Source organism: Plecotus auritus, assembly GCF_963455305.1.
Source record: "Plecotus auritus genome assembly, chromosome: 5".
Classification (NCBI taxonomy): Eukaryota; Metazoa; Chordata; class Mammalia; order Chiroptera; family Vespertilionidae; genus Plecotus; species Plecotus auritus.
This window is the reverse complement of record NC_137776.1, coordinates 161101221-161127509: the sequence shown is the minus strand read 5'-3', so window position 1 is coordinate 161127509 and position 26289 is coordinate 161101221. Positions and strand designations below refer to the sequence as shown.

The following is a 26289-nucleotide window of genomic DNA, read 5'->3' as shown; positions in this document are numbered from 1 at the left end:
CAGTGTTTTTCCTTCACACAATTAAAAAGGATAGGAGAATTCCTTCAACTTTCTGCCCCCTACCTATAAAATGATCTGCAATTGTACATTAATATATACCCCATTCCTATCCAAGACTAATCCATCTACCCTCTCTTGACCCCACTTGCCTCTGGGAACTTGTTTAATTAGTAGCATTTTTTCCTCTTTCTTCAATTTGTATTCTCCTTTGACACCTTCCTACCAACATACAAATATGACCATTTACCATGAATCTGAAATCCTTCTCTTGATAAAAGCCAATCTTGGGGAAAAAAAATCTTAGGTGTAGCTCTTCATTTCCTAACTATGTTTTCCATGCCCAACCTGTTCCCATTCAATCTATTCTACAACCTACAGTGAGATCTGGTTTCTGCTTCCAGCATCTAGAGAAACTTATTAAGTCATCAATAACTTTTGAGTAAAAATATAATGGATGTTTTTCAGTCCTTATTTCCTATAGCAGCATCTGACACTGGTGACCACTCCCATTTCTTGACACTATCTGTTTTAGGTTTCTGTATCATTATATTCTTTTAGTTGTCTCCCTACTTCTTCTTAGACCTTTTATAATACAATTCCTTCATGGATTTCTCTTCCTTTGTCAACTGTTTATTGTTACCCATGTTTACATCATCTCACTCTATATGCCTCCACACTATATTTACTTCACTTAATTCAGAGAAATCATCACAAAATGGAATTCTATTCATGTCACCATCTGTAGATTCACCAGCACTCTACTTCTAAGATCAAATCAAAGCTCTTTGCACTATGATACTCACCACTTCTACACTGTAACTCACCCTGCTACCTACTCTACTATAATTTAAGTGAACAAACTGCTTGTGTGATCTTACATGCCATTTCACTGCATATCTTGTTTACTAAATGTCCCCCAACATTATTTACCTGGAAAACTCTTGATTACTGTATGTATGTATTTATTTATTTATTTATTTATTTATTTATTTATTTATTAGAATAAGTTTTTATTGCTTTTTAGAGAGAGGAAGGGAGAGGGACAAAGAGATAGAAACATCGATGAGTAAGAGCAACATCATCGATTGGCTGCCTCCTGCACACCCCCTACTGGGGATCCAGCAGCATGTGCCCTGACCGGGAATGGAACCCACAACTTCTTGGTTCCTAGGTCAGGGCTCAACTGCTGAGCCACACCAGCTGGGCTACTCTTGATTGCTCTTTAAGATTCAATTCAAAGCAATAGTTCTTCAACAAAGCCTTTACTCTTTCTACTAAACATATTTAGGTGTTCTGTTTTTTATCACTAGCCCTTGTCCATAACTCCATTAAAGCTATTAGTACACTGTACTTTTAACTGTTTATTTTTGTCTGTTTCACTGGATTGTAAATTTCTTGTAAGAAGGGAAAGTCTCTTCATGTTTACTCAATAGATATTATTCCAGAGGATGTTTTAAAAGGAATAAGAAACTTTTTTTATTTATTTGCAAATGATATTAGTATCTATCTAAAATAATTAATTAGGATGTAATAGCAATAACAAGACTAACATATAAAATAGATACTGTTTCTTACTACCAAGAAAAGCCATTTTATAGAAATGTAGAAAATTAAAATATGCTCTTCATGGTAATAACAAAAATCACAAATAAACTAGAAATAAACCTAGTAAAAGTGTAAGATCCATAAAAATCATCCAGAAAATTTTTCTGAAGGACATCTCTTTTCTAAACAAAGAGATTGAGAGATTCAATATTACAAGGATCTTCATTTTTCCCAAACCAATCTATGAACCTAACTGCATTCTAATCAAAATCCTATAAAACAACAAAAAACCCCAACCAATCTAGATTCCAACCAGAAGAACGCAGAAAATTAGTTATCCTGAAAAGGAATGTAAAAGAATGACTTATCTTAACAGACATAAAATGTAAAACATTGTTCAAGTAAATAAAATAGAGAGGCACTGGCATGAAAATATATAGGTCAAGCAGATAGACAGAGAAATTAATGAGTCTAGGCTTCTACATGGAGCAGCCTAGAAATGACTACCCAATTGATCTGCATTTGGTAGCTATAATCACCTTCTGAGTTATCTGCCATACTTGCATTATATGTTCCCATCTTGTGAGTATAGCTAATTTGTCTAGAGTAAGATAGCTCACTCAAAGTGCATCTTTCACAGGAATTTGGAATTGAAACTGAAATAGTCTAAATGTGACTAGAATTGTAACATATCAAGACAGAAACTAAAAACTAAAGGGACATAAGCATGTGAACATAGGAGGAAAGACTATTCTGCCAAGGAGAAAGAAACAGGACACAAAGACAGAGTTAATTCTCAACTTCCTGACAGTGATCCAATTTCTGGTTTTAGTTCTTTTCTGATGTCCAGTTGCAATCCTGCTCATATATTCCACTAGAGGCCTGGTGCACAGATTTGTGCACTGGTGGGGTCCCTCGGTCTGGCCTGTGGGGATTGGGCCAAAACTGGCTCTCCAACATCCACCGGTGCATGATTGGGGCCAGGGAGGGACTGCGGGAGGGCTCCAGGGCGTGTCTGGCCCATCTCACCCAGTCCCAGCTGGACCCCAGGAGTAAGCTAACCTACTGGTCAGAGCATCTGCCCCCTAGTGGTTAGTGCGCGTCATAGCGACTGAACGAATGGTCGGAGGGACAATTAGCATACAGTAGGTCCTCGGGTTACATAGGAGATCTGTTCCTACGGCTCAGTGTAACGCGATTTTCACCATAAGTCGGAACCAATGTACATAAGCACCTACATCACTCACGTGGAGCACAGCAGTAATAAAGTGAAACAGTAAAAAAAATGTAAAAGAAAGATAACAATTCCTGACCTTTACTTGCGGTAAATAAATAATAAAAAACATAAAGCACATATGTACATACATTGAAATGATGGAACTTTTTTTTAATATAAATAAATGGGAGATGGCAACATAACCATGAAACGATGTACGTTGAGTCTGACGTAACCCGAGGACTGCCTGTATTAGGCTTTTATATATATAGATGAGCCATCTATGTCCCTATAATAACTTCTCCTATTGGCTTAAGCTAGTTTAAGTAGTTGATTTCTATAACCTTTAACCAGTTTTATAATATAGTAGCTGAGGTGAGAGAGGAAAAGCAAGGAAATGGCAAAGTGGAAGTGGCTGAACTTTAGGAAAGAACAGGAGTTGGTACTCTTTCTGTTAAAGGCCAGATATAAACATTTTTGGCTTTGTGAGTCATGTGGTCTTTGTTGCAACTACTCAACTCTGCTACTATAGCATGAAAAGATAATACATAAAGAATGGTCAGTCCATGTTCCAATAAAACTTTGTGTACAAAAACAGGTAATGGGCCACATTTGTCCTATGGACAACAGTTGCCAACCCTACTATCCAATGGAGTATAAAAACAACAATTTTCTTGGTAAAAGAATGGGAGGATGGGGAAGAACTTGTATTCTTAGAGCTAACATGGTGCTTGATAACTATTTATTAAATGAATGAGTAGTGGAACAAATAAATACGGAGAGATTATAATCAAAGAAGGAAACCACAAGTTTACAGTCTTATAAGTACAGCAATTCCCATTTCTGTCAAAGTCTAATATGGTCAAGTAGACTGGATAAAAGTCATTAAAACTGAAGAAGTCCATTTCAATAGAAAGGACTGAAAGATCAAGAACTGAGAAATCAAGCTGTCAGCTATATCATCAATGTAGCTATTAAAGTTTTTAAAGAAATATCAGCAAGGAAAGAAAGGTATAAATAATGAACCAAAATTACAAATCTATAAGTGTTGTGTTAAGTAAAGCAACAAGATAAAGTGGAGGAAAGCACTACATTGGAACAATCGAGTAATAGTGATATCTCATCAAGGGAGGTCTCATCAAGGGGATGGAGATAGGGTTTATAGAGAAGAATAAAGAGACTGTGGAATAAATGATGAAAAGCTGTATTTCACCAAAGAAGAGAGCCCGAGAGTAGGATATCACAAATGGGCTCATTGCCATGCCTTTATCCATATGGTACTCACATTTTGCAGCACTAGGGACAGAAAGGCTAGTCATTTGCCTGGTTCTATCAACCAGGATACCATGTATGTGGATAAAGCTGGCAGTAACTCAAAGACACCACCACGAAATGTTAAAAAAAAAAAAAAAAAAATCAGCCCTAGCCGGTTTGGCTCAGTGGATAGAGTGTCAGCCTGGTGACTGAAGGGTCCCAGGTTCAATTCCGGTCAAAGGCACATGCTTGGGTTGTGGGCTGATCCCCGGTGGGGGGCATGCAGGAGGCAGCCAATTAATGATTCTCTCTCATCATTGATGTTTCTATCTCTCTCTCCCTCTCCCTTCCTCTCTGAAACCAATAAACATATATTTTTTTAAAAATCAGCAGCTTATTTTGCTGTAGATTGAAATGGTGGTCAGAAATAGATGAAGCTAGAAAGCTAGGCAGAGACTATATTAAGGAGGTCCTAGTATATATGATAAGAAATCAAGATTTTTATCCTTTAAGCTATCATGAATCACCAGAAGTTGTAAGCAATTAACAAAAAATCATTTTGGTGGCAAAAAGAGAACATATTAAAACAAAGGGAGACTAGAATAAGAGGGCTAATGCAATAATGTAGCCAACTTATGACTTTTAAGTATACTCACTCAGGCACATGAATATTTAAGAAGCATATAATATATGCCTGGTTTTGTCCTAAGTGCTAGAGAAATTAAATGGGAAAAAAAATAGTTACTGACCTCATGGAGATCAATCTCGTTAAAAAAATAACATAAAGAATAACTACAGTAAAGTGTGATAAATTAAACAATGTATGTGTATACAAGGTAGCAGAGAAAGGAGTGCTCAATTCTGAAGAAGAGGCCCTTGAGATCTTAATGAATTATTTGAGATTTGTCAGGTGTCTTGTGTGGTCTTCAAAAAGAGATGACTAGGAATTCAGAGCTCAGCAAAGAAGATGACAATGGTAGTAATGATAGCAATCAACATGTTTATTGTACTTACTACATGCTAGTCAGTGTCCTAAGTGCTTTACATATATTAACTCAGGCAATGCTCACAATAACCCTAAGAAGTAAGTGCTGTTATCATTCCCATTTTATAAAAAAAGAAACTGAGGCACAGGTAAGTTAAGTACTTGACCCATGGTTACAAGACTAGTAAGTGGTGGAACCAGGATTTTTATTTTAGTTAGGTTCCATATCATCTCTCTTAGGTAGACAGAGAAATATGAGATTTATCATCACATGATGGTAGCCGATGAAACGAGTGTAGATAAGGTCCACCAAGGAAAGTATATAGACTGAGAGGAAGTCTGAGAGTGCAAGGCAACTGAAGGAAGCAATAATGAATTTCAAATATCTATAGAGAGGTGGAATTTAAAAATAAGGTCCAAAGAGAGTCTTTTGCATTTGACAACTGGGCTATAGACCAATGTTAAACAATTAAAGGGGAGTAGTATAGGCAAAAAAAGGGCTTAGAGAAAAAAAGTACAGAACACATTAACTACACATAGAAAAACCTGGCTGTGAAGAGAACAAGTAGCAGGTTACAGGGAGCAGCACGAGGCAGACAGTGGCTCAAAGGATAGTTTTTTTATTCTTTTCCTTCTTCTTTCCCCAATTGAAAGAGCCATGAACATACCTTATGTCAGAATAAAGACATCAGAGGAGAAGGAATAGAGACAGAAACTAAAGAGGGGAAAAAGCAAAGGATGACTGATATCTAAGTAGTTGGAGAAGTAGGAAGATAGGGGCAGCCTTAAGTGTGCAGATGAGGGGCTAAAAAGTTGAGTTCATGTTTAGTGGCCTCTGTCTTCTTTGTGAAACAGAAGGTGAGGTCCGCTACTGAGTGATGGACTGAATGAAAAATCTTGTTTTTGAAATAGTCATTAAAGAAACAGGGGAATGAGCAAATTAAGAATAAAAACTTGTTGAGATGTAAAAACCCAGGGGCGACTAGAAGAAAAACCATGCATATATACAAGGCATCAATCCTTTCTGTTAAAGAATTTTTCCTGCTGTGTTTAGTAACTCAGGGAGGAGAGAAAAGGAAGATTTTATAATGAATACAGGATTTCAAGCTTGCAGAATGGGTAGAGCATAATGACAAGGTGGACGAGAGCATGCTGGTGATAACTTCAAATACAGATTCATGAATTAAATGAGGAGGTGTAGCAGGAGGAGAAAAAAACCAGAGAAGTCAAGGAACAGGAAACACCATTAAGAAGAATGAACAGGTTTATTAGGAAAGGAGTAGGAGAGGAAGAACAGTAAAAAAGAAGTTATAGTAAGCTCCAGTTATGATAAAACTAGAGGCCCGGTGCAAGAAATTTGTGCACAGGGGAGGGGGGCGGTATCCCTCAGCCCAGCCTGCACCCTCTCCAATCTGGGACCCCTTGAGGGATGTCCGAGTGCCTGTTTAGGCCCGATCCTGGTAGGATCGGGCCTAAACAGGCACTCGGACATCCCTCTCACAATCCAGGACTGCTGGCTCCCAACTGCTCACCTGCCTGCCTTCCTGATTGCCCCTAACCACTTATGCCTGCCAGCCTGATCATCCCCTAATCACTCCCCTGCCAGCCTGATTGATGCCTAACTGCTCCCCTGCCACCTGTTTGCCCCTAACTGCCCTCCCCTGCAGGCCTGGTCACCCCTAACTGCCCTCCCCTGCAAGCCTGGTCACCCCTAACTGCCCTCCCCTGCAGGCCTGATCCCTCCCAACTGCTCTCCCCTGCAGGCCCGGTCACCCCCAACTTCTCTCCTCTGCCAGCCTGGTCACCCCTAACTGCCCTCCCCTGCAGGCTTGATCACCCCCAACTGCCCTCCCTTGCAGCCCTGGTCCCTCCCAACTGCCCTCCCCTGTGTGTTGGAGTGATGGTCAATTTGCATATTACTCTTTTATTAGATAGTATTAAGGATATGATCCTTGATGTGAGTTGCTGAAAAAAAAAAGGGAAAGCGGGGTCCCTGAAAGCAATGTCGTCAAGGTACACTGAGGCTTAAGGAATGACTGTATCATCAATGGTGTGGGTTAGCATAGAGGACTCTGAAACATGTGACCAAGTCTATGTGTGAGGATCCAAAAAAAGTTGACAAATGGCAGTGAAAAGGAATTGAGTGGATAGAGCAAGACTGCTGAGGCCTCTAAGGGGAGATATTGTGCTTGAAGCTGGAAAACAAATACTTTGGAAAGAACATGGAAAAGCTGGGAGAAGAGTAATTTTTCCCTTCCAGCCTTGAGACAGAGGATGGGAAAGGAAGAGGATGTGGGAGAATAAGCAGTCCCTCCCAAAGAAGTGGTGTCCTTGGGACAGTGCCAGGTTTCAGTTAAGGCCAGGAGGGGCAAGGAACATTATGTGAAGAGAACAGCGGCTCCAGAAGGCAGAGTGACAAGGGGTGGGAGGAAAGCAGTGGGAGGATGAGCCAGGAGGGAAAGTACAGAGCAATATGGGAAAGAGATTATGAAGATAGGAAGCCAGAAAGGCTTGTATTTTGGTCACTGCAAGGATTCCAGGGGTCAGAGTCATGAAAACAATTAATGGCTGGAAGGTTTGAATCAGAAGTTTGGAACAAAGCAGTTTTGGTACTGGTACTGGTACTGGTCCAAGTGTTCTCAGAGTCTGATGTCTGACAGCCTCTTAGGTATTTTAATCAGAGGAACAGCAGATTCTTACCCAGTGAGACCAGGTTTCCATAATTCTCCATCATGACATCTTTATACAAGCTTCTCTGAGCTGGATCCAGATAATCCCACTCCTCCTGGGTAAAAAACACAGCCACATCCTCAAATGTCAGCAACCCCTGAAATAGTATGATTCCTGTGGTCAGTCCTTGTTGTCTCAAGGACAATTCTACCACTGACAGTGGCACTTATCAGGGCGGGGTAGGCTAGAAGGAACATGGGAACTAAGAGTTCCAAATGGGACCCCGTTCTGGGAACGGACTCCAACAGACAGGCACCTCAGAATAGACGGTAACTGAGCTGCATCCTTGTCCTTGGGAGTCAGGGGCCTAAGGATAAGGCTTTTGTGGCTTAATAATTATATCCTAACATTTTAATTTTAGTAAGCTTCCCCAAGGCCCCCTCAAGCTTTCTTCACCTCATTACCCCGCTCCAGTTCTCTATTCGCACTGGCTTGTGATCCTGTTCAGTTCAATTCTATTAAGTTCTCTAAGCGCCTTTTGTGGATCCAAGCATAGTGACAGGCGCAGAAGGCACAGAGGAGGGTCAAAAATGACGCCTCACCTGGAATACTGACAAATGAGAGCCCTAGAATGGAGCATTTACTAATTTATCAGGTCGCTCCTGATAAAAAGGAGCCAGTGGGCAGCTTAATCGCGAACCGCACCCCCGAGCAGCAGGGAATGATACTTGCCCGCACTGTGCGGGCCCTAAAGACCGCTGTCGGGGGACAAGGGGGCGGTGGAGCGCGGCCTAGCTGGAGTAATGCTGAGAGAACGGGGATACCCGGAGGGGCGACTTACCTTTGGGTCCAGCGGGGGGCTCGGGGAGGCCATCTCCTGGCCAGAAATTCGGGCAGGAACCTGGAGCGCGCACGGAAAGGAGTCTCTGACGAGGCCTATCCGACCGTTGGAGATTAGGCCCGACCGGGGAGAGGCCTCCAGGCTGGATCTGGCCAGGTCCCGTCTAGGTCCCCGAGCGGTCACGACCCCAGCAGCATTTCAGAAGCGCTTCTTGGCCGCCCCCAGACCCCGAACTCCCTCCCCTGCTGGTTGCACAGCCTTCCAGGCCTCGCTAGAGCCTCCTCCCCGTTGTCAGTTTCTCCTCCTCTCAGCCCAGGAGCGCTTTGACCGCCCGCCCCCAGACCAGAAGGCGTCACCCGGAACCTTCCCGGGACTCCGCCGAACTACAACTCCCGTCATGCTCCGAGAGAGCGTCGCGGTCCAGCCTCCTCAGGACTACACTTCCCCGCATACCGCAGGAGATTCTTACTAGGAACGGAGAACATCTGCCACTAAGCTTACACCCGATTGGCTAGTCTTGGAGCGTCACTGTCGGCCGGGGGCGGAGCTCCGTCGGGTAGCTCTCCACAGAGATGGCGGCGGTGTCAGTGCCCGGCGTTTGGAGAAAAGGCCTCACGTGGATAATCACAGGGGTCCCACGTCGAGAATTTTGGTCTCGATTCAGGTAAAGCGAAAGGTTCGGTGGTGGGTCACACTCATGGAAAGTAAGGAAAGAAACGGAGGAAGATGAAGGGACGAATTCCAAAGGGAGTGCCGTGCTGTTAAGATGGGACCGTGGTCCTGCGCCGGACTAGTGCGTTAGGGTTCCGCGTTGGGCTCAGCGCCGGTCTCCGCGAGCGAGCGGTGGGGCATCCATCCACTTGTGGTGGTTGCCAGCTTCACTAATGCAGTGAGCCAAAGATTCACATGCTAGTTTTTGATCATTGCAGAGAACAGAAAAAGCCAGTGGTAGCCGAGACAGTAGAGGAGGTGAAGAAAGAACCTATCCTGGTGTGTCCGCCCTTACGAAGCCGAACATACATACCGCCTGAAGATCTCCAGAGTCGTTTGGAATCCCGTGTCAAAGACATTTTTGGCTCATCTGCTTCTAGCAATTGGCAGGACATCTCCCTGGACGATGGTCGTCTGAAGTTCAGTTTCTTGGCACGGTTAGCTGATGACTTGGGCCATGCAGTGCCTAACTCCAGGCTCCATGAGATGTGCAGGGTCAGAGATGTTCTTGAGTTCTATAATGTGCCTGTTCAGGATAGCTCTAAATTTGATGAACTTGTGGCCAGTAATCTGCCTCCCAATATAAAAATCACTTGGGGCTACTGAGCAATTCAGAAGAGGAACTGAAATTATTGTAATCATCGACCCTCCGCCCGCAACAAGGAGGCTACCTATCAGACCTTTTGAGACTTTGAAATACTCTCAGAACTGTTCTCTAAAACCACTTATTCTGTGGAAGAATGCATTCTTTTTTTTTTTCTCATAACATCATGAATTGACAAATAACAAGATTTTCTTTTTTTCACATTTGCTGAAACTAAAAAATAGAAACAGGTTATTAATAATTTATGAAAAATTTCTTCTTCAGACACTCTAACTTGGGTGTCTGAAGTATAAGGCTATGGCGTGTTCAGAAGTGGTTGCATTCTTCATAGGCAAGAAAATGTTTTAATTCTGTCAATACTCTTAAATCTAAGGTAGTATTATAGGCAGTATATATACAGTTGAGCAAACAGATTAGATATGAATAATAGAAATATAAAAGTCTGTGGGGGATATTATAGAAAGATGTTACACTGTTTGGTTTACTGCACAACTAGAAATAGTAGCAAATGATTCTTCTGTTCATTCTGAAGTAACCTCTATTGAAATTAAAGTAGATTTCTTGAATTGTGTTGTGTTTTTAATTTTTTTAAAGGTGAAGTTTGTTTTTCTGCCTTGCCATTTCCTTAGTGTAAGTATTATAAATGAAAAAAAAAGAATATGTGCCAATTATTAAGTGCTGGGACTTTTTCTGTAACAAATATACCAGATTCTATAAATGGGTGTTCTCTTTAAAAGAGATAGTGTTTATTTCAAACCTTTTTTTTTTTTTTTATAACTTTTAAAAGTACCCTTGAGTACCTATGAATATCCAGTAGGGTTGTATTTGTACACTTTGGGGTACTTAATTTGTGGAAATTTCTCAAATGGTTCTGAATGACAAAATGATTAAACGAGGATGTGATTAATCAGGAATTATTTTTTGTTCGGACTTTAGATATGGCTAGAGAATAACATATCTAAGTGGGATATATTCCAAGACCCCCAGAGGATGCCTGAAACCATGGACAATACCATAACATATACTGTTTTTTTCCTAGACAGATATACTTAGACCTTTATTATTGAATCTTTTATTTCTCTTTTCCTATTGTGGCAGGTTATATTTCCCAAAGACAGCTGCACGAATAGACGTGCTTATACACATGTATTTCATCCAAAAAAGTTATTTTTAACATTTTTTAATTTTTCAATCCACCCGAGGATATTTTTTCCATTGATTTTTATAGAGAGTGGAAGGCAGAGGGAGAGACTGAGAGAAATACTAATATGAGAGAGACACATCAATTGGTAGCTTCCACACAAACCCGACCAGGACAGGGAGCCTGAAACCAATGTACATGCCCTTGACTGGAATCAAACCCGGGACCCTTCAGGCCACAGACCAATTCTCTATCCACTGAGCCAAACTAGCTAGGGTCCACATGCTTTTTTGAAAACAATGTGACTACTATTTCTCCCAATATGAGGAGGGGGTCTATGGGTGTTTACGTACTCTTGTGATCCTCTGCCACATTCACGTGGCCCCACCAGCCTATCCACTTGACCACTTCCAGCTGCTGAACTGGTGCCAAGCACTTGTTCACCTGACCACTTTAGGGCAGTTTACCTGGGCCCAGCTCACCCCCTCCCTCACTTCACCACTTCTGGCTGTCCATCTGGCCCCTCCCCTTGATAACATAACCAATTCCGGCTGGTTCTGGGCCCCACCCACTTCACCTGACCACTTCCAGCTGTTCACCTGGACCAGCCCACCAACCCCTCTCCTTCACATCACCACTTTCTGCTGTCCACCCGGCCCCTCCCCCTTGATGATGAGACCACTTCCAGCTGGCAACCGGGCCCTAACCCCTTGTTCACCTCACCACTTCCAGGTGTTACCCAGGCCCTTGTTCACCTCATCACTTCCAGCTGGTCACCTGGGCCCTCCCCTTGTTTTGGAGACACTGCCCCTTGTTCACCTGACCACTACACCACACTGACCAGGCTCAATAACTCCTCACGGGGAGGGGTGAACTTCCCAAATTGCTGGGTTAAAGGCCTAACACCCACAGCCCCAGATCACCTTCTACTCACAGGCTGCCTCCGACCACGTGGGGAGGGCGGCAAGCAGGGGGCCACCAGCCCTCCTTCAAGACAGCCATGGGGGTCCATCCACCTCGGGACTCCCCATTGTCTTCACCATGGGGGCATCTCACCCTGGAGTGGCCTGTGACCCAGACAGCCCTGCCTGCAGGCTTTGAAATCCCGGCCAGAGCTGTGTTAAGCTCCTGAACACCCTTCCCCTTCTGGGTCTGGGAGCCATGCCCTGGCCCCTCCAGAGTCACTTACTGGTGGCCGTGCCCTGAGGGCCAGCTTTCTGCCTCACTCACGGGGAACGCCCTTCCTTGAGGACAGGGACCTTCTTGGTGTCATCCAGGGTCCGGACCACAGGAAAGTGGAGCTTTTGCGTGCCCTTGTCACCCTCCTCCACATTCAGGTGGCCCCACCAGCCTACCCACTTGACCACCTCCAGCTGTTGACCAGGCCCCAAGCCCTGGCTCACTGGACCACTTCCGGGTGTTCACCTGGGCCGAGGGGGACCAGCCCACTCCGGTGGTCACGTAACCACTTCCAGCTGTTCATCTGGCCCCTCCCCCTGATGACGTAACCAGGTTCAGCTGCCACCGGGCCCCACCCCCCGGGCTCATGGACCACTTCTGGGTGTTCCCCAGGCCCTGGCTCACCTGACCAACTTCCGGCTGTCCACCTGGCCCCTGATGATGTAACCACATCCAGCTGGCCACTGGGCACCCCCTCCCTCCCTCTTCTCCCTCCCCTCCACCTGTGCTCACTGGACCACTTCTGGCTGTTCACCTGGGCCTAGCCCTTCCCCTCGGTCAAGTCACCACTTCAGGCTGTTCCCAGGCCTGTGTTCACCTGACTTCCGGGTGTTCCCATGGCCCTTGTTCACTTGACCACTTCCCGCTGGTCACCTGGGCTCTCCCCCTTGTTCCCAAGATGCCTCACGGTTGTTCACCTGACCGCTACACCCCACTGACCAGGCTCAATAACTCCTCACGCGGAGGGGTGGACTTCCCAAATCGCTGGAAGTTGGGTTAAAGGCCTAACACCCACAGCCCCAGATCACCTTCTGCTCACAGGCTGCCTCCTACCCCATGGGGAGGGTGGGAAGCAGGGGGCAGACAGCCCTCCTTCAAGACAGCCATGGAGGTCCATCCACCTCGGGACTCCCCATCGTCCCTACCACGGAGGCATCTCACCTGGAGTGGCCTGGGACTCTGACAGACCTGCCTGTGGGCTATGTTCTCTCTACTTGAACTTTGATGAGGACTTGTAACTGCTACGACCAATATAAAATACCAGAGATTTATGCAGTATGACCTCTAAGGCTACGATATAAAAGGGATATAGTCTTTACTTGGTTTTCTCTCAGGAGGTTTTCCCTTGGAACACAGATCAAGCTGTGAGGAAATCCAAACTAGCCCATGCCGAAAGACCACTTTTAGACCCCAATGTAGGAGAAATGATGCCCCCAGCTGTGAGCCAGCGTCAAATCCCAGACATGACAAAATGAGCCTTCAGCTGATTTTTATATCCCTGACTTTCATCTTCCAGTTCTGATACCATACATCATGGTATAGGGATAAGCAGATCCCACTGAGTCCTGTCCTAATTCCTGACCCACATGATATATGAGCAAAATCAATTACTGTTGCACACCTCTACATTTGGGGTGGTTTGTTACACAGCCAAAATAATCAGAACACCTGTCTCCTTTTGGGTTAATTAAATATTTGTGTGTTTGTGTTTATCCTAGAAATGAATATATGTATCTGAGGAATCCACACACTTTCAGGGCTGGCCAGAGATAGAGAGAGACAGAGACTTAAGATTTTGGCTCTTGTGATTGTAGGGCTGGACATCTGCAGGGCAGGCCAGCAGGCTGGAGACCCAGGAAAGAGTTGTAGTTTGAAGGCAGGCTGGAGGTTCAATTCCTTTTTCCTCAAAAGACCTCAGAGTCTTCTGCATGGTTCGCACCTACCTATTGACAATTGCTAATGTTCCCTTTGTACGCGGTTGGCACTTTCCTGCCCGGTGCTCCCCGCGGTGCCCTCACTCCTCATTTGCTACATCCCTAAGGGTTCGTGGAGGACCAGGTTTCCTGATGTCTTCTGTTCTGGTCACAAGAGTGGAAAAGGCCTGGCTCGGTGCCAGTTTAACCTGCACCTTGCTACGTCACCTCGGTACCAAAGCATCATGACTTGCCTACCCTTTTCTGTGCTTCTCTTAAAGTTTTAGAAAAACAGCACTATTTCTGCTGCACTCCTCTATAGCCCCCATCCCGCCCTCTCCTCCCATCCTTGGATATGGTCCTGGGAATTAGTCACTGGCTGGGAGCCTTGCTATCCTGCCAAGGTTCCTCTCATCCAGTGTGGGAGCACTGTGCCAGGTACCCTGCTCTTCCAGACATTCCAATCTGCCCATGACTTCCAAAGTTCAGCCCCTTCTCCTCAAGGCTTGTTTTTCACTTTTAATACATTTGATCACATCACTCCCATTTTATAAACTAGAGAGCTGAAAAAGGAAAGTTAAGTAATTTGCCCGAGGTGAGTCACCTTGATAGATGATAGAGGATCAGGGTTTCAATCTTGGAGTCTCTGATTCCAGAGACCAGTGGTCCCTCAACTACACCTCACTGGCTGCAAAATAAGCAAAAATTAAAAGACAAGGTCCCCTCCCTTGAGAAATTCAGAACCTGAAAGCACAGACTATAATCTGTAGGTTGGGTCATTTGTACATTATGACAATGGATATTGAGTGAGTTAACAACGGGCAGATTTCAGAGGTTCTACGGGAGGCATTTCTGGACCAGGAGGGCTTCTGTTGTTACTTGGAAGAGTGGTTTGCAAACAGATATGGAATAGCATCCGTTCAAAGTACAGATCTCAGAACCTTAGATCTCAGAGCCTTACCTCAGACCTATTAAGTCAGAATCCCTGGGTGCAAGGTTCAGGAATCTTTGGCATACTCATCTAGAGAGTCTTGTCTTTAAAAAAATTTTTTTAAAGTTTTTATTGATTTTTTTTTAAAGAGTGAGAGAGAAAAAGGAAGGGAGAGATGGAGAGAGAAACTCTGATGTGAAAGCGCAACATTGAACTGGCCACCTTTTGGTGCACTGGATGTCACCAACCAGCTAAGACACACCACCAGGGCTATCATATATAATAAAGAGGTAATATGAAAATTGACCCTCACACCCTCACACAAGATGGCCACCCCCATGTAGTTAAAGATGGCTGCCACAAGATGGCCGGCAGGGGAGGGTAGTTGTGGGCGATCAGGCCAGCAGGGGAGGGCAGTTGGGGGTGATCAGGCCAGCAGGGGAGCAGTTAGGTGTAGATCAGGCTGGTAGGGGAGTGGTTAGGGGGTGATCAGGCTGGCAGGCAAGCGGTTGGGAGCCAGCAGTCCCAGATTGGAGAGAGTACAGGCTGGGCTGAGGGACAACCCCCTCCCTCCAGTGCACGAATTTTGTGCACCAGGCCTCTAGTGTGTGTGTGTGTGTATATTTAAAGAACTTTAAATTTTATTTTTTAATTACACTTTGCAGTTAATGTTTTGTACTAGTTTCAGGTGTACCGCATAGTGGTTATCATATACTTTAATCACATGCTTTACAAAGTGTTTCTCTCCCCGTGAAAGAAACCCACACTGCTCTGAAGATGGATATTTGGGATTCATCTTTTTAAAAACCACCAAAAAGGCAGCTGCCTAAGAGGCCACAGACTTAGAGGAGAAGATCCAGAACAACTGAAGCAAAGGAGACTAGAGCTGGGAGTTGAGAGGTGGAGTCAAGGTCTGAAAATCAGAGCTGTGTGATGAAATATGAGACTCCACTATAAAACTTCTGCACTGAAAGGCACAGCTGCTAAACAGCCTCTGCCCAGACCTGCCGCCTACTGGGGCCTTAAAACGAAAGTGCTGCTTGCCGTTTCTGGGGAGACAATTTGACCTTTGAACAGAAGGCTGGTGTATTTTGAATGATACAAATTAGCAGGCCACAGGCAAGTGTCCAGTGCTTGCAGTCCAGTGCAAGCATTCTGCTCCTGACTGCTTCCTGCAGTGGAATTCAGGGTGAGTGTTTGGGGAAGCAGGGCTGTCCCAGCGTGGGCAGAAATGGTCTGCTTTCTGGTTTCAGTGGCAGGGCACCGGGGAAGATTGCCTTCATTGTGCTGTGTGTGTTTCTCTCATCTCAGCAGGTAGCACAGTTCTCAGAGGGCCCATCGATTCACAAGCGTGAGGGTTTATTGATCAGAAATACTTGGCTGCAAAAATCAGGGTCCAGTTCATGTGAATTCGTGGAGAGATTGTTTCTTGACTCAAGACAGTGTTTTTAGGATTTTTTGCTTGGAAGGAGCGGGAGGACGTGCTCCTGATGAAGAAAGAAAGGCATTAGGCTCCTAAAGGAAATGAAATTGTTGTTTCTTGATTAGGAATGTTAACTATGGGTGACCTTCGGCTCTCTTTTATTTTTTGTGTCCTGCCCCCTGGTGTGTTGGTGTTTGGCCAATTTTTAACTGCTCTTCCTCTGAAAAGTCAAGTTCTCCTGGTGGGCATAGACTTGATCCATTTTCCCCTGAGAATGTGGGGGTCTGGGACCAGCTCACCAATGTGGCTTTAAGCTCTCAGCCCCTACCAGGTTGTATCCCTATTGCTGAGGGCTCCCACTCCAACAACAAGGCTAACCCGGTGGGAGGCGGTTCAGTTGTGGGTTCTTGGCCTCTGGTTGCTTCCTATCCTTGGTTTCATTCACACTTTGCAATGTGCAGGGTTCTGCTTTCTGCTGCAAAGAAGTGGGGAAGCCTGGCAATTTTATATTGGACTTTGAGGAGTCTCCCAACTTCAGTAGAAGTGCATCAGAATTCAACTGGGTTTCTATTCTTCTTCATCCTCTCTGAGAAATTTCACTCAATTTTATTTTTTTCTCTCTCTTATCTATCATTTAAAAAAGTTATAATTCCTCAAACATTTACTGAGCAATTAATATATGCCAGGCACTATTTTAGGAATCAAGGAATAGAGTGTGGAACAAGGTATAATTCCTGCCCTTAAGGAATAATTTATAATCTAGAGTAGTGCTATCCAATAGAATATTCTAGAGTGATGAAAATGGTCTATATCTGCATTGTCCAAGGCAGTAGCCACTAGTTATCTGTGCCTACTGAGCAGTTAAAATGCGGTGTGTGTGAGGCATTAAATTTTATTTTTAATGGGTTGAAATTTGATTAGCTGCATGTGGCTAAAACGGAGAGATGTAGCTGATAAAGAAATAATGAGCCTTGTTTAGATTCAGACAACCTATTACTTACAAGCGTAGCTAAAGGTGCCGGCTCTCTCTCTCTCTCTCTCTCTCTCTCTCTCTCTCTCTCTCTCTCTCTCTCTCTCTCTCCTTATCTCACAACCCCAAAGGGCAGCTCTGAAACAAAAGGAGCCCGATGACTTCCACACAGTTGGGACATTCCCTTTGGTGAGAAGCTACTCTAGCCTGCACAAAATGGTCATAGAGCCTGCAGCTCTGCCCTGAAGGGCCGGGGGAGTGAGGTGGAAAGTGCCGTGCTGTTCTGGAACAGGGGTTTCTCAAGATAAAAACCATCTCATTTCTGTCTCTGTCCCTCTCTCCTCACACGCCCACACTCCACCCCAAGACAGGCTTTCTGTGATTACCTGGATATAGCTTCTGAATGTTGGGAAGTTAGCCACATACAGAGTCCAGGACCAGGAGTAGGATGAGGCCAGAGAGGCTCCTGGGATCCAAACTTTCAGAACTTGAGGGGCTTGGCGATGCCAATACATTTTGCTACCTAAGTGCCCTTTTGCCTCACCTTTTGTCCTGACCCTGATAGAGTAACCAGTGATCTCTGAGTTTCAATTCTAAATTGGTGGGAGGAGAACACCCCTGGCACATCTAGAATCATGTATCTGGACCTGATCCAATCACAGTGAACCTAGGGTTGAGGTCACATGGTGTAAACATAGGTACTGAGAGTTATTTTCTGGCTTTTGGGGGGGCAATTCTCAGATAAAGAGGAATCAGGTCTTGGGAAGAAATCTCAACATCTTATATTATTACAAAAGCACTATTTAAGTAGAGTACTTTTATTACATTTCTAGTGTTATTATTTTCTTGCACATTATGAATCTCATAGCTCCTAAGCATGTACATGGTATGATACATGAGTATCAACAGGATCCTTCAAGTTTTAGCATATTATTTCTGCCCTTGAGGAGTTTGTAGTTCACTTGAGGGGATCAGAACAGAGGTGGGATGCCTGCTGGAGAGTGGGTACGGAAACAATTCAAATTAATTCAACTTGAAAATAAAATCTGTTAGAGTCAATATTTTGTATAGAAGTTTTGAGAAAGAAAGTACCAAGAAGACCTGGGAATGGATTTGTAAAATAGGGGAAATAACTGATCCCGTCTTTATGATCTCTTTTTTTTTTGGGGGGGGGGGGGTGGGGGAGGCAAAGGAAATAGTTGATATAGAGGCTTACAGGAAGGATCAGATCAGAAAATACCCACAGAGTAACAAAATGTTGCATGGGACATGGGATTTTTAAAAAGATAGTCCCGTCTCACTAACATGAATGAAAGATCCATGAAGTCTGAACTGATGCCACCTTCTTCTGTTAAGAACTTTCCAGATATTAAGGAAAAACATTCACAATTATTCAATTAACTCAAATGGTCCAAGAGTTTAGGCTTACACAAAATGGCCAGTAATGCTGGTTGTTTTTTTGTTTTTTTTTTTTTAAATATATTTTATTGATTTTTTACAGAGAGGAAGGGAGAGGGATAGAGAGTTAGAAACATCGATCAGCTGCCTCCTGCACACCTCCCACTGGGGAGCAACCAAGGTACATGCCCTTGACCGGAATCGAACCTGGGACCTTTCAGTCCGCAGGCCGACGCTCTATTCACTGAGCCAAACCAGTTAGGGCAGTAATGCTGGTTGTTGATAGGAGATCAGGTTGGGAGGGAATGAGGTCTTTGCAGAAAATCACTTTCCTCTTGACCATCGCCTTCCTCCAATGACTCTCTTTCCACAGTGAAGGACTGGACATCAAGAGCCCCTTTTCTGTCCCTGCCAGTTTTATTTTCTCAAGGCTTTTCTTCTCACAAATTTAGCCCTGAACGTCTTGAATTCATATTCCCCCATAAAAAATTAAGGATCCCTTGGAGAATCAAACTTTTTGAGGGGACACCTACTGCTACAATGTGTGTGAAGTTATTATTGGAAAACCCGCCGCACTCCATACCTATGTCAGAGTCTCATAGGATAATTTTTTTTTTTTTTTTCAGAGCTAAATTTTGGAAAGACCTCACTCTTTTCTTTCCCCGGAGGAAGTGGTAACTGTTTCTATGAGAATAATTAGAACAACAAAACCGACCAGGTTGCCTTTTTCCCTGCGGCTTTCACAAATTCAGTGCCAAACTCACAGCCCACAAAATGAGCTACTTTTCATGCTTCAGGTTTTCTTTTATCAATGCCTCTGATTCTAGTTCATATTTTCCCAGGTCCCTATTGTATTTTTATTTTACTCTGTATTTGTTTATCTTAAACAGGTTCAAATCCTTTGAGAATTGAGGATTTGAAAAAAGGAAGGAAGGAGAGAAAGGAAGAAAGAAAAGGAAGGTAGGAAGGTAAGAAAGGAACACCCCAAATTTTCCTCATAATTGAGCAGAGTAAGAAATGGCTGATCAAATATACATTATAGTCTCTTTACTACAAACAACATTGAGACAAGATCATAAAGTTTTATTTTTCCCTTAAAGGAACCAATAATAGGAACTATGAAAAGAATGGGAGGTCAGATTTACAAGGGCAGGGAGAGATTAGAGACAGAAAGTCAACATACCACAGAATATTTTGTGTTTATGTGCCTGTAGCCCAGGGAGGCCGGGGGCTGAAAAGCAGCACTGATCCTTCCTCTAAGCCCTTCCTCATGCACCTTTGGGTTCTAACAAACACCCTCTGAAATTGGTCCCATGGGTATTATCTCAACTGAGGAATTAAAGCTCAACTTACTTAACACCACACAACTAAGATTTAACACACTGTTATATAATGGATAAGACAGGAGACTGTGGTGTCGGACCCAGCTTGAATTTCCAGTTCTACTATTAATTATTTATGAGACTTGGAATGTGTTACTTAACCTGTTTCCTCCTGTTTAAAATGAGGGTAATGGGCACTTCCTCCTCCAAATGTTCTGCAGACCTTGCACTGTCTCCAGAAATCTAACTTGGCTGGACCTCACATAAGCCTGGTCTGGACCTTTTCCTTGGAATTTTCTCCAACTCAAAGCCTCCTCTTCCACTGCAGGGCAGTCGCCAATGTTCCAGCTGACAGCCACCCCAGCCAGTGCCCTTTCTGATGAGCCCGTGCACATCCAAGCGACAGGCCTGCCTCCGTTGCAGCTGGTGACCCTCACGGCATCTCTGAAGGATGAGAAGGGAAACCTCTACCAGTCCAAAGCCTTCTACAGGGCTGACGAGGCCGGTGAGCTGGACCTGAAGCAGGCTCCTTCAGTTGGAGGCGACTATGTGGGGGTCCATCCCATGGGCCTCTTCTGGTCTCTGAAGCCTGAGAGGCCTTTTGGGAGGCTGCTGAAGAGGGATGTGAACAGCCCCTTTTTGGTCACTCTGGACCTATACGACTCAGTTTGCTTCCAAGATCCAGCCACGGCTCAGCCCCGGGCCAGCCAGGTGGTGCAGCGCTGGTTCTGCCGCCCGGGGACGCAGCGGGTGCCCATCCGAGAAGGCCGCGTGCGGGGAGCCCTTTTTCTCCCTCCAGGTGAGGCTGATCGTTGGTGGTAGAGAAAACAGTGTTGATGGAAATAAAAACAAAATTAAAGAACCAGTATTTCCCACGATCTATTAAAACGAACTGGCCCTTGTGTGTTTGTGTGGGAAGGTGGAATTCATTTTGCTCTGCCTGTGCTCTCTGCTTGACCCTCTTCTCCCTCTTTCTAATCTCATTCTCTCCTCTCTTTGTTGTTCTCAGGGGAAGGCCCTTTCCCAGGAATCATGGATTTGTTTGGGGGCGTGGGGGGTCTAATTGAATTCCGAGCCAGCCTGCTGGCTGCCCATGGCTTTGCGGTCCTGGCATTAGCATACTTTGCCTATGAAGACCTGCCCAAGCTACTGCAGGAGGTGGACCTGGAATATTTTGAGGAAGCTGCCAACTTGCTACTAGCTCATCCCAAGGTATTTAAAATAATTTTCATTTTACCTTGCAACCTTATAGCAAAAGACAAAAAAAAAAAAAATCACAGATGACTGTTCTGATCATTTTAACAGTCTGTTTAAACGTGGGCATAGTACAACAGTTTACAGTTAAAATGGGAATGCTATTGTCTACCGTGTAGGATTGATGCTCATATCTACCTTAGGGGACTGTGGGATTGATCAGAGATCAGCTTAGTGCTTACTGGCATGAAGAAGACAAGAAAAAAAGGTTGGATATATTATGATTATTTTCAGTGGGCAAAAAGCCAAGACTTCTTGCATTTAAAGTGCTTGCTTTTTATTTACAACGGGCTCTTCAATGTTTTATCAGGTGATTGTGAGGACAGAAAGATGTTGGGAATACAATTGTGAGCAAAATAACATACCAGGTGGCTGTTCTGTGCTGTTGTCTATCCAGATGCTGGTCCTTTCCTCCCTTGTCTCTCAGACTCTTTCCTCCCCTCAGCTCCCTCAGCCTATTACAGAAGGAAGGACCCACTCCTCTGACTTACTGCTTTTCCTCTTGGAGGGGGTCCTGAAATTCACCTGTTGTAATCCAAGTCTTTCCTCCTTAGGATTAGCCTTTCGGTTAATGGACGTGCAAAACCTCTGTAGCTGCAACATGCTATTTAAATAGGAACCATACCGCCCTAACCGGTTTGGCTCAGTGGATAGAGCGTCGGCCTGCGGACTGAAGGGTCCCAGGTTCGATTCTGGTCAAGGGCATGTACCTTGGTTGCAGACACATCCCCAGTAGGGAGTGTGCAGGAGGCAGCTGATCGATGTTTCTGACTTTCTATCCCTCTCCCTTCCTCTCTGTAAAAAATCAATAAAATATATTTAAAAATAAATAAATAGGAACCACACTGACATAATAGTTGAAAGAACCCAGGAAACCTCTTTTCCTAGCTGGAGAGAAGAATTTGATTCTTCAGAAAGCTTACCTGCCTCTGCTTTTAGAATGTAGATTGCGGCTGGCGCATTAGATCCTTCAGGCTTTTATAGAACTCTGCCTTTGATAAAGAGTTTTTTTAAAATATATATATATATTTTAGTAGAGGCCCAGTGCATGAAATTCGTTCACGGGGGTTTGGGTCCCTCAGCCCAGCCTGCACCCTCTCCAATATGGGACCCCTCCAGGGATGTCCGACTGCCCGTTTAGGCCCGGTTGCCCCCAACTTCCCTCCTCTGCCGGCCTGGTCACCCCTAACTGCCCTCCCCTGCAGGCCTGGCCCCCCCCCCCAACTGCTCTTCCCTGCAAGCCTGGGTCCCCCCCAATGGCCCTTCCCTGCAGGCCCGGTCACCCCCAACTTCCCTCCTCTGCCAGCCTGTTTGCCCCTAACTGCCCTCCCATGCAGGCTTGATCACCCCCAACTGCCCTCCCTTGCAGGCCTGGTCTCTCCCAATTGCCCTTCCCTGCTGGCCTGATTGCCCACAACTGCCCTCCCTTGCAGGCCTGGTCTCCCCCCAACTGCTCTCTCCTGCAGTCCTGGGTCCCCCCAAACTGCCCTTCCCTGCAGGCCTGGTCGCCCCCAACTGCCCTCCCTTGCAGGCCTGGTCCCTCCCAAATGCCCTCCCCTGCTGGCCATCTTGTGTCCACATGGGGGCAGGATCTTTGACCACATAGGGGCAGCCATCTTGTGTGCTGGAGTGATGGTCAATTTGCATATTACTCTTTTATTAGATAGGACAGAGGCCTGGTGCACAGGTGGGGGCCGGCTGGTTTGCCCTGAAGGTTGTCCCGGATCAGGGTGGGGGTTCCCTTGGGGCGTGGGGCGGCCTGGGCGAGGAACCTGTGGTGGTTTGCAGGCCGGCCACACTCCCTGGTGACCCAAGCAGAGGCCCTGAGATCTGGGATTTATTTATCTTCTATAATTGAAAGTTTGTAGCCTTGAGCGGAGCCAAGCCTCCTGCTTGCTCCGTGGCTGCAGCCATTTTTGTTGGGATTTATTTCTCTTCTATAATTGAAACTTTGTAGCTTAAGCGGAAGCCAAGGCAGGCCAGGGCTGCGGAAACTTGGCTTTCTCCATTGCCAGGGACAACTCAAGCCTCCTGCTCTCTCCAGCTCCGTGGCTGCCATCATTTTTGTTGGGATTTATTTACCTTCTATAATTGAAACTTTGTAGCCTTGAGTGGAGGCCTAGGCCGGCCAGGGTATGCAGAAAGCTTGGCTTCCTCCATTGCCAGAGAAACCCAAGCCTCCTACTTGTTCCGTGGCCGCAGCCGTCTTGGTTGGGTTAATTTGCATACTTGCTCCTGATTGGCTGGTGGGCGTGGCTTGTAGGTGTAGCAGAGTGGTGGTTAATTTGCATATTACTCTTTTATTAGATAGGATTGATTTTTTTACAGAGAGGAAGGGAGAGGGATAGAGAGTTAGAAATATCAATGAGAGAGAAACATCGATCAGCTGCCTCCTGCACACCTCCCACTGGGGATGTGCCTACAACCAAGGTACATGCCCTTGACCAGAATCGAACCTGGGACCCTTCAGTCTGCAGGCCGACACTCTATCCACTGAGCCAAACCGGTTAGGGCTGATAAAGAGTTTTTATTTCTATTGTTTCCCTTGAGCCTCAATAAAAATTCGGCAAGGTAGGTAATACTATCACCTCCCCCCACAAGATAATAGGCTTAGAGAGGGGACATGGGTAGTGCTCTCAGTCACAAAAGCTGGTGACCCGGAGTGCCAGGACTCCTACTTACTTGTTTTAATGCCCGTCATACTTGCTAGTGGCCTGTGGCACGGCTTCTCAGTGGATGGCCTGCCATGGGTTCCCTTCATTTTGTGTTTCAGATCCGAGGGCCAGGCATCGGAGTGCTTTCTGTGAGCAAAGGTGCAGAGATCGGGCTGGCCATGGCCTGCTTCCTGAAGCAGGTGGTAGCCACCGTCTGCATCAATGGGACTAATGCCCTCTATGACTTTCCGTTCAGGTACAGGGGTCTGGTTATGTCACCCATCCCCTCGTTTCTGGAGCGCATGCAGGTGCACGTCTCAGGGGCTGTGAGCCTCCTCCACTACAGGGGGGACCCTCGGGAGAAGCTGAATCAGCGGAGCGTGTTTCCTATTGAAAAGGCCCAGGGTCAGATCCTCTTCATTATAGGGGAGGATGACCAATCGATCAATAGCAAAGAATACGCTAAGCAGGCCCTGGAGCAGCTGAAGAGCCATGGGAGAAGCAATGGAAGGATGCTGGTCTACCCGGGGGCAGGCCACCTTCTAGAGCCGCCCTATGCACCCCTGTGCTATGCTTCCCGTATTTACTCTGTTTCCGCTTCCGCTGCCCGCAATCACCCCATTGCCAGTTCCCCTAATTACTCCCTTTCTCAACCGCTGCTCTGGGGAGGGGACCCTGCTGCGCATGCTGCAGCCCAGGAGCACGCCTGGGGAGAGATCCAGAAATTCTTCAGGCAACACCTCACTCAAACCAGAAGCCAGCTCTGAGCAAGGGCTAAGGCTGAGATGGAGGAGGGAGAGAAAAAGGAGGATAAGGCAGGAATGTGGTGAGGAGAGGAGCCCTTCTGATTTCTCTATATTCACAGTCACCTTGAATGAACTGCAAGAAAACTGGACGAAATCAAAGGACTAGGGAATAGGTGCCTCTGAAGTATTTATGACAAATTTGTATGTACTTTGAATTTTTGTAAATTGAATATTAGTTTATATGCACCAGGAAATGTTGCTATTTCAATACAAACTGAATAATCTTTTGTACCCCAGTTGGGGATACCTTGAATCCAGGTATTGCCAATCTAGGTAAATTCCCTGGAACGTCCAAGTTACTTGTAGAAATACATTTTCTGTTTAAACTATTTTGAGTTGAGTTTCTGACATTTGATATGCAAAGTTCTAATATCACTATCAAGTATAATGCTTGCTATAGATTTCCAGTTGATACTTTAATTTTTTTTTTTTTAGAATAGGATGCTTCTTTTTATTCCTAAAATATATTTCTTATTACAATTTCAATCAGGAACAGGATTGAATTTAATCAAGTGCCTTTGTAGCATTTATTGAAATTAAATGAGTTAATATATTTCAAGCTCTTAGAACAGTGCCTGGTGCACAGCAATTTTTATGAGTTAGCTATTATTATTTTCATAATTATTTCCTCCTTCAATCTGTTAATATGGTGAATTACATTCATTAATGAACTAATTTTGCTTATTCATCTAACTTTAATAGATGAATATTTCATATTGACTAATTTGGGTTTTTAAATTTATTGTGAAGCCAACCTGGTCATTCTATTTTCTCAGAATTTCACCCATGGTGGGGGGGTTGGGAAGGTAATGGGGGGATGAGGACAAATATGTAATACCTCAGTCAATAAAGAAATTAAAATGAAAAAAAAGAAAAAAAAAGAATTTCACCCATATTTTCTAGAACACATTTTTCTCTTATATTTTTTTCACATATCCCCTGTTGTTTATTTACATGCTATCTCCTTTTCCTCTTAGTTTGACTTACCAGATACTTGTCTGTTTTAGTGATCTTTTCTAAGAATAGATTTTGGTTTGGTTATGAGTCAAATCTGATTCATCAATTTCTGTTAATTTAAAATAAATGCATTCCTTCTGCCCTTTTTGTATTTATTTTTTTTGGCTTCTTGATATGCAGTAGTTCTCATTTTGTTAATTTCTAAATAGCTTCTAATTGATCTCTCTCCCTCCTACTCCCCCCCCCCCCCGCCCCTTAAACCCAAGAGTAGTTTTAATAAAACACAAACACTCATCCTACAGATCACTCGCTGGTTATAAAAAAGAGGGGAAAGGGGAGGAACGATGTCACTTTGCAATGGAGAGATCAGACTTGTCACCACCTGAACTCTCCCATCAAAGTTAGCATCTCTAAAAATGGTCAATTTGATGTGTGCTTCATGATGAGATGTAAGGTAGAGTGCCCAGAACAACCTCTAACAACAATGTTGAATTTGAACTTAAGCCTTTAAATCAAATGTCTTATTAATGTGATGGCTAGAGAACAAATTAAATGGCACTTACAAAGAGACAGTCAAACAAATCCAGATTGTGGGTCATTCCAGGACGTGGTCTCTTTACAAGTTGATTACCAACTGACCTGGTTTCTTCACAACTTAGTTGCATGAAAAATTTGCAATGGAGAGCTCAGACTGTCATCTGAACTTTTCATATAGAATTTGATGTTAACAATTA

General features: G+C 44.7%; 3 protein-coding genes across 7 annotated transcripts in view; 2 read left to right on the top strand and 1 right to left on the bottom strand.

Moving 5' to 3' along the window:
- RNF20 (ring finger protein 20) overlaps positions 1 to 8880 on the bottom strand; it is a 120040-nt gene extending 111160 nt beyond the window's left edge. Inside the window, exons 1-2 of one of the 3 annotated variants that reach the window (XM_080667341.1) lie at positions 8512 to 8880; positions 7701 to 7785 (exon numbers count right to left, since the gene is read on the bottom strand). In XM_080667341.1, the coding sequence (XP_080523467.1) occupies positions 7701 to 7785; positions 8512 to 8544 (118 nt within the window). In that variant the 5' untranslated portion in view covers positions 8545 to 8880. Of the gene's footprint in view, positions 1 to 7700; positions 7828 to 8511 lie in introns of all 3 variants that reach the window. The other 2 variants (XM_080667340.1, XM_080667342.1) reach the window with 2 other exon arrangements.
- A 174-nt stretch (positions 8881 to 9054) lies between these two features.
- Positions 9055 to 10738, top strand: MRPL50 (mitochondrial ribosomal protein L50). The gene is made up of 2 exons (XM_080667339.1): positions 9055 to 9175; positions 9441 to 10738. Exons 1-2 carry the CDS (start codon positions 9084 to 9086, stop codon positions 9826 to 9828), a joined length of 480 nt encoding a protein of 159 aa, XP_080523465.1. The 5' UTR covers positions 9055 to 9083; the 3' UTR covers positions 9829 to 10738.
- A 4983-nt stretch (positions 10739 to 15721) lies between these two features.
- Positions 15722 to 25691, top strand: BAAT (bile acid-CoA:amino acid N-acyltransferase). Of its 3 annotated transcripts, XM_080667338.1 has the most exons (6): positions 15887 to 15960; positions 19189 to 19359; positions 19453 to 19530; positions 20213 to 20683; positions 20894 to 21096; positions 23912 to 25691. In XM_080667338.1, the coding sequence occupies exons 4-6, from the start codon at positions 20224 to 20226 to the stop codon at positions 24557 to 24559; spliced, it is 1311 nt and encodes a 436-aa protein (XP_080523464.1). In that variant the 5' UTR covers positions 15887 to 15960; positions 19189 to 19359; positions 19453 to 19530; positions 20213 to 20223; the 3' UTR covers positions 24560 to 25691. The 3 variants fall into 3 exon arrangements, with proteins under 3 accessions (XP_080523463.1, XP_080523462.1, XP_080523464.1); XM_080667337.1 differs by lacking the exon at positions 19189 to 19359 and having other exon boundaries at positions 15722 to 15960; XM_080667336.1 differs by lacking the exons at positions 19189 to 19359; positions 19453 to 19530 and having other exon boundaries at positions 15734 to 15960.
- The last annotated feature ends 598 nt before the right edge of the window (positions 25692 to 26289 follow it).

Coding starts and splice junctions, on each gene's coding strand:
- MRPL50 (XM_080667339.1), top strand. CDS start 9,084: ATGGCGGCGGTGTCAGTGCCCGGCGTTTGGAGAAAAGGCCTCACGTGG. Junction 9,176..9,440: donor GAATTTTGGTCTCGATTCAG/GTAAAGCGAAAG, acceptor TGATCATTGCAG/AGAACAGAAAAAGCCAGTGG.
- BAAT (XM_080667336.1), top strand. CDS start 15,867: ATGATACAAATTAGCAGGCCACAGGCAAGTGTCCAGTGCTTGCAGTCC. Junction 20,684..20,893: donor AGCCCTTTTTCTCCCTCCAG/GTGAGGCTGATC, acceptor TGTTGTTCTCAG/GGGAAGGCCCTTTCCCAGGA. Junction 21,097..23,911: donor TGCTACTAGCTCATCCCAAG/GTATTTAAAATA, acceptor TTTGTGTTTCAG/ATCCGAGGGCCAGGCATCGG.